Source organism: Triticum aestivum, chromosome 2D, assembly GCF_018294505.1.
Source record: "Triticum aestivum cultivar Chinese Spring chromosome 2D, IWGSC CS RefSeq v2.1, whole genome shotgun sequence".
NCBI lineage: Eukaryota > Viridiplantae > Streptophyta > Magnoliopsida > Poales > Poaceae > Triticum > Triticum aestivum.
Genome location: NC_057799.1, coordinates 257,861,831 through 257,872,317, shown reverse-complemented (window position 1 = coordinate 257,872,317; position 10,487 = coordinate 257,861,831). Strand labels below are relative to the sequence as shown.

Genomic DNA, 10,487 nt, shown 5'->3' with positions numbered 1-10,487 from the left:
TTCAAAGTAGCACCATGATCTTTATGATAGAGAGTCTCTTGTTTTGTCACTTTCATATACTAGTGGGAATTTTTCATTATAGAACTTGGCTTGTATATTCCAACAATGGGCTTCCTCAAATGCCCTAGGTCTTCGTGAGCAAGCAAGTTGGATGCACACCCACTTAGTTTCTTTTGTTGAGCTTTCATACATTTATAGCTCTAGTGCATCCGTTGCATGGCAATCCCTACTCCTTGCATTAACATCAATCGATGGGCATCTCCCTAGCTCGTTGATTAGCCGCGTCAATGTGAGACTTTCTCCCTTTTTGTCTTCTCCACATAACCCCCATCATCATATTCTATTCCACCCATAGTGCTATATCCATGGCTCACGCTCATATATTGCGTGAAAGTTGAAAAAAGTTTGAGATTACTAAAGTATGAAACAATTGCTTGGCTTGTCATCGGGGTTGTGCATGATGAGAGCATTCTTGTGTGACGAAAATGGAGCATGACCAAACTATATGATTTTGTAGGGATGAACTTTCTTTGGCCATGTTATTTTGAGAAGACATAATTGCTTAGTTAGTATGCTTGAAGTATTATTACTTTTATGTCAATATTAAACTTTTATCTTGAATCTTTCGGATCTGAATATTCATGCCACAAATAAGAGAATTACATTGAAAATTATGCCAAGTAGCATTCCACATCAAAAATTCTGTTTTTATCATTTACCTACTCGAGGACGAGCAGGAATTAAGCTTGGGGATGCTTGATACGTCTCCAACGTATCTATAATTTTTGATTGTTCCATGCTATTATATATTTTGTTTTGGATGTTTAATGGGCTTTATTATACACTTTTATATTATTTTTGGGACTAACCTATTAACCGGAGGCCCAGCCCGAATTGCTGTTTTTTTGCCTATTTCAGTGTTTCGAAGGAAAAGGATATCAAACGGAGTCCAAACGGAATGAAACCTTCGGGAACGTGATTTTCGGAACAAACGTGATCCAGAGGACTTGGAGTGGACGTCAAGCAATCAACGAGGAAGCCACGAGGCAGGGAGGGCGCGCCTACCCCCCTGGGAGCGCCCTCCAACCTCGTGGGCCCCTCGTAGCTCTCCTGACCGACCTCTTTTGCCTATATATACTCATATACCCTGGAAACATCATATACAGAGCCAAAACCCTATTTCCACCGCCGCAACCTTCTGTACCCGTGAGATCCCATCTTGGGGCCTTTTTCCGGCGCTCCGCCGGAGGGGGCATTGATCACGGAGGGCTTCTACATCAACACCATAGCCTCTCCGATGATGTGTGAGTAGTTTACCTCAGACCTTCGGGTCCATAGTTATTAGCTAGATGGCTTCTTCTCTCTCTTTGGATCTCAATGCAAAGTTCTCCTCGATTCTTTTGGAGATCTATTTGATGTAACTCTTCTTTTTGCGGTGTGTTTGTCGAGATCCGATGAATTGTGGGTTTATGATCAAGATTATCCATGAACAATATTTGAATCTTCTCTGAATTCTTTTATGTATGGTTGGTTATCTTTGCAAGTCTCTTCGAATTATCAGTTTGGTTTGGCCTACTAGATTGATCTTTCTTGCAATGGGACAAGTGCTTAGCTTTGGGTTCAATCTTGCGGTGCTCGATCGCAGTGACAGTAGGGGAAACGACACGTATTGTATTGTTGCCATCGAGGATAAAAAGATGGGGTTTATATCATATTGCATGAGTTTATCCCTCTACATCATGTCATCTTGCTTAAAGCGTTACTCCGTTCTTATGAACTTAATACTCTAGATGCATGCTGGATAGCGCTCGATGTGTGGAGTAATAGTAGTAGATGCAGGCAGGAGTCGGTCTACTTGTCACGGACGTGATGCCTATATACGTGATCATACCTAGATATTCTCATAACTACGCTCAATTCAATCAATTGCTCGACAGTAATTTGTTTACCCACCGTAATACTTATGTTATCTTGAGAGAAGCCACTAGTGAAACCTATGGCCCCCGGGTCTTTTCTCCATCATATTAATCTTCCGTCAACTAGCTATTTCTATCGCCGTTTATTTTGCTTTCTTTACTTTTACTCTTTATCATAAAAATACCAAAAATATTATCTTATCATCTCTATCAGATCTCACTTTTGCAAGTGGCCATGAAGGGATTGACAACCCCTTTATCGCGTTGGTTGCAAGGTTCTTATTTGTTTGTGTAGGTGCGTGGGACTTGAGCGTGGTCTCCTACTGGATTGATACCTTGGTTCTCAAAAACTGAGGGAAATACTTACGCTACTTTGCTGCATCGTCCTTTCCTCTTCAAGGGGAAACCAACGCAGTGCTCAAGAGGTAGCAACGCCGGCGACGGGACGTGCCACTGCGCCGGCGTTAATGGCTTCGCCTAATCCGCGCCGAATTAATTAGGGTTTAGCGCGGCGGTGGTTAGGCTTAAGTATGCGTGGGCCCGGCCTCCTCCTCACGCGGCGTACACCGCCCACGTAACGGCGTACAGCGGGCCGTACGGCCGCGCGCCTCGCTACTCCGCGCCCACCTGAATTTCCCATCCTACCCTTCCTCACGAAGGGGTATCTTCTAATCTGGGCTGTTGATGTGTCCAGGGGGGTTGTACCGAAGACGAAGTGGCCAAAGAAACCGATGATGGGTTTTTTGGGTTCTGCCTGCGTACGTGAGCGCAACTCCACTCGTTCGGCCCCCAGCGTAGCGGCCAGCGCTATTTTGGACCTTCGCCCAACGCTTTTTAGGCCCTGAGACGATCTAGGTCCCAGCCACGTCCCCAGAGGCTGGCCTCAAGACGTTTGAATTCGAACATGACATTTCCCGCTACCAAAAAAACGCCACAAGTCAGACAATCAACGCCACAAGTCCGGCGATCACCATGCCACAGTTCGGCGATCACCATGCCATAATTCGGCAAATCAATAACTTGAAAGTTCGGCGTTCAAAAATGAAGGACGCGTAGGCAATTCATCAAACGGCGGCGTCGTCCACCGGCGTCGGACTGGCGGGAGTCGACGTCGGCGCGGCTTCTGTGCTGGGTATCGTGGAGGCGTCGCTCGGGCTAGGCGGCGGTGTTGGGCTCGGCACGGGAGTTGGCGCCGTCGTCGACGGCATCTGGTTCAGGATGAGGCCATGCTCCGCCAGGTACTATGCCTTGACCTGCTCGTCCATTGTCACCATGTCCGCGCCCCCCATCAGAAAAGCCAGGTCGGTGTTCCTCTTCTTCGCGACGACGTTGGTCCGGAGCAGGTCCAGCTTGACGGCGCTGTTCGTCATCAACGCCGACCATCGCGCCTCAGTTTTCTCTTCCCTCTGGGCGGCGCGGGTCTTGGCGTCGGCGATGCAATGCTCGATGGACTCTTGTAGACATGCGGTAGCCGGCACGGCGTCCTTCGTCGACTTGGCTCGTTTGTTGCCGTCCGGGCGCCCATCGGCTGGGCCCGGCGTCAGCGCGTCCGGCTTGTACGTCTCCTTGGCCTTGGCGAGGGTGCGCCGGACTTCCGCCCACTTCTTGATCCGGGAGAACACGTGGAGGTACTTGAAATCTTGATCGGTGCTGCTGTCCTGGCGATACATGGCGAACATCCGGACCATCTGCGCCGAGGAACAAGTGTCGGCGACGCACACGGCGAAAAAGTGGGCGAGAGACCGGCGTCATACTTGACCCTCGATGTTGGCGCCGCTCTCTGGGCGAGCCGCAATCTCCTCGACGATCCCATGCCATTTGTTGCACGCCGTTTGGATGATCGCCCAATGATTCGCCATGGCCTTCGAGCCGCGCTGCATGTGGACGCCGACGAAGTAGGGGTCGACCAACTTGCACTCATCGAGCTCCGACTTGATGCGCTCCCAGTATGTGTCGGCGTTCTGGTTCGTGCCGGTGATCGGGTCGAGGCAGATGATCTTCCACGCTTCGGCGAGTCACTCGTCTTCTTTGGACGCCCACTTGACGCGTGGCTCGCCGGTTCTGGCCGCCTGCTTCTTCTTTTTTCCTTTCCTTGCCGGAGCAGGCGCCGGCTACTCCTCCTTCTTGTCCTCGTCCTCCTCTGGCTCCTCCTAGCCGTAGTCGAGCTCATCGTCCATGTCGCCATTGAGGTCCATTGTATCTTCTTGGGCATTGAACCCGGGGGAGGCGGCGGCGTCGGCCGAGCCGGTCGTGATGATGTCGTCCATGTCGGCCTCCGTCGCGTCGGGGTTGCCGAGATGCGACGACGAGGCTTGTGAGAAGAGCAGCGCGCCACGACGCAGAGGCGGCGTCGAGGATGATGCGTATGCCGGCGGCGAGTAGGTGTACGGGGGGTACTGGACGCCGACGAATGTGGGTGAGGGCGTGCGCTGGGCGGGGGTGGCCATGTGAAAAGGTGATGTTGGGGTTGAACCCGCCATGCGCGTCGCCGTCGGCGTTGCTAGGTGAGGGCGCGCACCCCCAGGGGTGTGGCGACGGCGAGAAGCCGGCCGGTGACCCGACGCTCTGCTGGCTCCAGGGAGCGTGCGTGCCGTGGCCGCCGGGCGGATTCATCATCCCTGTGCGAGACGTCTCTGCTTGTTCCGCCGCGTGATCTGCCTGCTCCGCCACGGCCGCCGCCGCCGTCGCCGCCCTGTCCCGGGCCTTCTTGACGTTGAGCCTGTTCCGCCGGTCGGTGGTGACAGCCTCCCGGCGCTGAACCTCCGCCTTCCAGTCGGAGTTCGACATGCTCGGGGGTTTGGACAACGGCGCCCTCTGCTTCCTCTGCTTCGACTGGGTGGCGTTGGCATCGGTGGCGGCGCGAGGGGCCGTGTACTTCTTCGGTGGCATGGCGGCCGGATGGAGGGGAGAGGGAGGAGAATGGCGGGAGAAGGGAGGAATGAAGGGAAACGGAGGGGGAAAGGCGGGGATCAGCGGGAAAAGGGCCTTCTCTCGCCGACAGAGGGACCCACGCGCCTTTTCCCTTCGGCCGGCGTCCCAGGGCTTGCATTCGGCTCGGGTTCGCCGACTGTTATTTCGGCCCAAACCGGCGAAAAACGAGATTTTATGGGCGCGACTAAACCGATTTTCAAGCGCCGGCGCTAAAAAATGGCCTTGAGGGTGCCTGTTGGGGGCGCGGCTTGGCATACACACACGCGGGCCAGGGCCCCCGCATGTCGGTGGCCAGATGGGTATCTCTGTGGCTGGACCCCGCGCGGCGTGTCCGCGGCCATAAACCATCTCTCGATTCTCCTCACGCACCGCTTCTCCCCGCCCGCCGGCTTCCAAGCGCAACCAGAAAAGCAAGCCATGTCGCGGTGGCGCGCCGTCGCATCCCGCCTCTCCGCCCCCCACCTCCTCTCCAGGGCCTTCTCCAAGCCTCCGCCGCTTCTTCCCCAGCCTCTGTCTAGGACCTTCTCCAAGGCCGCTGCCTCCGCCGCCGCCACGTCGCACAGCCCTAGCGCGGCCTCCTCTGCCGGCCCGAGGCCCGAGGTACGGCCCGAAGCTCTCGCATCCCCGAGATGCCATTTTTGCCGCTTATTGTTGCGCTCAGGTGGACTCATAGTGTGATCTGGCGGATTAGAACGGCCCCTGTCTCCAGGGCGGATCGCTGTTGCGAGTACCTACTGGGCTCGACGCATTCTAGGTCTGGGTTGCTCCATCACCACGTAGATTTGCAACATGGAATATGTCCATAGGCTTGATATGTGTGCTTCCGTCCTTCTGCAATGTAGATAGATTTCAAAATTTGTAAGGTTTTCTAAATGTCGTCTATTTCCTACAGTATTTTCGTTCATAGGACTCTGATCTACCTAGCAACACTCGAATGTTTTCAAGAAATTGGGCGAAATCAAGTGATGTGTTTTTTAAACTTTTGATCTACAAAGATGTGCACTTTGTGTGGATGTATGGAGAAATGGAAGGCTTTTATTGCAACGTCCAACAAGTCTGTAAAGATGTGTGGATGTATGGAGAAGTGGAAGGATTATATTGCAAAGTCTGACAAGTTTGTTGCTGACTTATACAGACTATTTTTTTTTCCATTTAGTGATATTCATCGCTACTTAGTGTGTACTGCCTATCTGCCACACATGCTACAAAGGCTTAACTAATAATTAGAACTGATATCTGTAGCTCCTATATGCCTGTTGTTAAGGATGAATTCTTTCTTTTATAGGTCCGACTGAATTCTATGTTCCTGTCCAAGCCCTCTTCACTGGCATTGCCTCCTGATTCTCCTCTTAGAGCAGAAGATCCACACTATGAGGGAATTAAGCGCTTGATGCTCACGCTGCTGCTGTTCTACAGTAAGCAAAGCAAGTCCATCAGAGGAGCAAACGCTGTTTATCACCGCATCACTTCTCATGTTGACAAGCCTGATATCTATGAAGGTAACACCTTTGTACTTGGTGGTAAACTCGTTCCTTTTGCACTTTCAGCATTTCCTTGATCGTTTCCTATTTGCTGTTTTTTTTTTCTGTATTTCTGCTGCAATAAGATTTATGCATGTTCTGGTACTTCGTACTAAGAAAAAGATACCTCTGGTTGTCCATGATTTTCTGCATGGTTGATCTTAACATTAATTTAACAATGAGCACTTAATTTCTGATATTCTGAAGTGCATGGGAGTTATATAGATCCGTAATTATTCAGTTTGAGCTGTGCGGCAGAAATTAGCTTTCATTCTTCTCTGAACATACTAGTATCTTTAATGGTGAGAACCAGATAGGAGGAACATGTTTTTGCTATGCCATTGAGGAGTTATATTTTCTGCTCTTAAAAGTAGGGTGCTTTCCTGAGGTTTTAATGAAGTGCCAGCTTGTTTTCCAAACGAAAGAATGAACTTTGTGTAATCCCGAAACAATATAATTTCTGATTGTACAAGTACTGAATTGCTGATTACTAGAGCATTAGTGTCCACTCAGTTGCATCATGTTCCCCAAATTACATCACTGAACTACTTTTATCTTTAGATCTGGTTTATAGAGGTACATTACATTTGCTATTTTTGTACGTTTATGGAAGGTAAAGAAATGCTTGTGCAATTGCATTCTTAGAGAGTATAAAGAATAATCCATTTGAATGTCATGTTGTGCGTTAAGGCTTTCTGTCAATAAACACTTACGGCTGATAAACATGAAGTGCTTTGTGAATTCTAGACTCTTATTGTTAATGAAATTGGACTGGGATATTGTGTCATTTGCGTCTAATTGAAGTTAACCACATCATTTCACTCCTTTTTATGTTTGATATTTATGGAGACAGCAATTTCTGATGTCTCTCTTTTGCAGTGTTTCAGTTGGAGAAAACATTTAAAACAACATTTTCATTGCTTGTTCTCCATATGTGGCTCGTTCTACGTCGCTTGAAGGAAGAAGGAAAGGACGGTGTTAAATTTGGGCAGTACATCTATGAAACTTACAATCATGATGTGGAGCTCAGAGTTTCTAAGGCTGGGGTAGGTCATCCATAATTCTGAAAAATTGATATATATCTGAGGTTAAATTATCCACACATTTCCTGTTATCCTAATTATTGAATCTGATGGTTTTAATCCTCCTTATTAATCGTCCTAATGAACGTTGATTAGCAACACACCATTACCATCATATACATTTGATGCCAGACTTCTTTATACATTATCTGCTAGAGATGTGATACCCTAAGGGGATATAAAGTTAGCTGGTTGAACGCAAGAAGCTACATAGTACTAGATTGTGCTTTCTTTGTCCACCAGTGTAAAAAAAGAACTGGAGAAATGCTCAACCTATCTAAATGGTACGTCTTCATTTGTGTATGCGATACACAGCTGGACACACTTATATAGAGAGCGGTCTAGCAAAGGAACCAAACTAGTGTATCGGCAGTGCATCATGCTTAGGTGCCATGCCATCAAACTATGGCACACCACATTAGTCAAACTTGGAAAGTGTGATCTATCTGGGGTTGGGACTTGTGGCAAGAAGCATAACCTACATGTTAAGATTCCTAGTTCCCATTGGAATATATCAGCAAAAGTTTGGATGTTTTATGATGTGAGTGGTGATGCTCTTCTTGGTTATTTATATTTCCGGTTTGTTGTTGTACTGTCATTTTTTGCGTTGGCTGTATTTGCACTGGATATATTTGTACTATACAGCCATTGTTCTGGCTGTAATCCTACTGTCATTTTTGCACAGGGTTGTTTATAGCACAGGGAGATGGAATCACCATAGTTTATGTACTCCCTCTTTTCAGAATATTTGAAGTTCTAGGTTTGTCCTAAGTCAAACTTGTTTAAGTTTGACCAAGTCTAGCGAAAAATATGTTAACATCTACAAAACCTAATTTGTTTCATTAGATTGCTCACAAAATATATTTTCATATTATATTTGATATTCTAGATATTAGTATATTTTTCTATATAGTTGGTCAAACTTCAAATGTTTTGAAACGAGGGAGTGCTAGATTGAAAGGTTGAACTTGTGGCAGTTTGTTAACCCATTATCATGACTTACAAGTATATGGAACAAAAGTAGAACTTCATTTTGCTTGTGAGGAAAAAGCTGGTATTATGTGTAAAATACTGAAAAGACATCACTATTTTTGTGTAATAAAAATGAATAATGCAACTAATCTTATAAAGCCTGGAATCCATAGTGTTGGTCATCTTTTCACTTCGTCTTGCATAATATGAAGACTGATTTCTCTTTGTGCATGCTATTGTTTTTTGTTGTGAAAGTTCATGTGACACATACTAGTGCGTCTACAGGTCAACTTGCTATTGACAAAATGGATGAAAGAGCTAGAAAAAATATTCTATGGGAACATTGTGAAATATGATACTGCAATAAGCCCAGAAGCAAGCCAGGATGATCTTGTAAATGTCATCTGGAGGTAATTGTTCAGTTACCTTCTCTAAATATGTAGCTGATTGTTTCATAAAGATGAAAAATAGGCAATCCATTATCCAAGGTCCCAACTAATTGCAAGATCCAGCCTCTCTTGTGGTTTTGTGATATAATAGCTGATACATACTACAAACAGGTCACATGGTCTTCTCCTATATAATAGGAGTAAGAACAATATAATAATAAATCAAGACACTAGTCTTAAATCATCTAGGCTGATGTTTGTTCAATATATTTATGGCACCTATCGACCAGAAGATAAAATCTGTGTTATCTTATCTTAGCGATCAGCCATTGTTCTTATGAGGCCAGTTCATTATTGTCAAGGAAATTAAATACTTCCTGGAAAATAAATGTTTTATTAAGGAAAGCAGTAGTTCACTACACCTAGTGTCAAAAACACTCTTATATTATGGGACGCAGGGAGTATTAGTTAGTACTGCAGCCTTCTAACATCAAAGCGGCAACTTTCTGGTTATGGCACCATAGTAATTATGTGATGTAGCTGCGTAAATTGTGGGCTGTATTTCTTTCATAATCTAGCACTGCCCTTATGTATGATAGTTACTTGTGTTGAATTGTTAGGAATGTGTACGCTGACGAAGGTTCAGAGCCTATGGACGCAGCTGCTACCCCTGCTGTCCAGGCAAGTTCCTTCTCTGATGGAGACAGCTTTAGAAAGTAGCTGCTTACGTGCCATATTTTACAAAACCTAAGACTACCTGTTCTGTTGAATCTCAGGCACTGGCAAGATATACTCGGAGGGAGGCAACTTGCCTATCATTGACAGGTCAGTGTTGACTAATTCTCCCATCTCTATCTCCCATGCATGTGAGATACAAACACACTAGCTTTTCTTCTCGCTTTCCTTAAATTGAAAAACCTCTTGTTGAATATTAAACTGACTAAATTCTGCACTTCCTAAACTTTTCAACAACAGATAAAGAAGCTTTGTTCTCTGGCAACTTCAAGTTTACGACCGTTGTGCCAACCGTCCCCAGCCCAGTGAAGCAACCGTCCCCAGCCCAGTGAAGCGACATCGATGAGCGTTGGCATTGGTAGATCAGTATTCCATATGAAGGCTGGCTGGTATACATGGACAAGGAAGACTGAAAGTCCTATCATCATTACAAATAATAGGAAATTTCCAGTATTTATTTATGCACGAATCTCAGCATTTTGGGCCATTTTGGTGGCTCCACCTGCCTCTAGCTAGGAATCTCCTTTATGTTTATCCTGTGTGAGCATTGCATTGATGGGCTGCCCTCTCGGAATAGAGCACACGGTGGAAACGTTTTCCTGGTTGAATGCTTGTACTCCCTCCGCTCCTAAATATTTCTTTCTAGAGATTTTAACAAGTGACTACATACAGAGCAAAATGAGTGAATCTACACTCTAAAATATGTCTATATACGTCTGTATGTGGTACTCCATTTGAAATCTCTAAAAAGACAAATATTTAGGAACGGAGGGAGTAGTATTTTACCATTTTCTTTGCTGGTTTGGACTTGAGATCATTCACAATGTCGGTAACGATGTATTGTCTGCATCACGAGCATGGTTTTGGTCTCGTGGGTGATCTGTGGAAACTGATTGTGAAACAAAGCATATTGGAGCCAATTTGTAATTGCTGAGAAAATTT

General features: G+C 46.4%; 1 protein-coding gene across 1 annotated transcript; it reads left to right on the top strand.

Annotated features, from left to right (window-relative positions):
* Positions 1 to 5,158: 5,158 nt before the first annotated feature.
* On the top strand, positions 5,159 to 10,161 carry LOC123052710 (ubiquinol-cytochrome-c reductase complex assembly factor 1). The gene is made up of 7 exons (XM_044476030.1): positions 5,159 to 5,447; positions 6,133 to 6,346; positions 7,247 to 7,413; positions 8,707 to 8,831; positions 9,431 to 9,491; positions 9,587 to 9,635; positions 9,786 to 10,161. The coding sequence occupies exons 1-7, from the start codon at positions 5,265 to 5,267 to the stop codon at positions 9,875 to 9,877; spliced, it is 891 nt and encodes a 296-aa protein (XP_044331965.1). The 5' UTR covers positions 5,159 to 5,264; the 3' UTR covers positions 9,878 to 10,161.
* Positions 10,162 to 10,487: the final 326 nt, after the last annotated feature.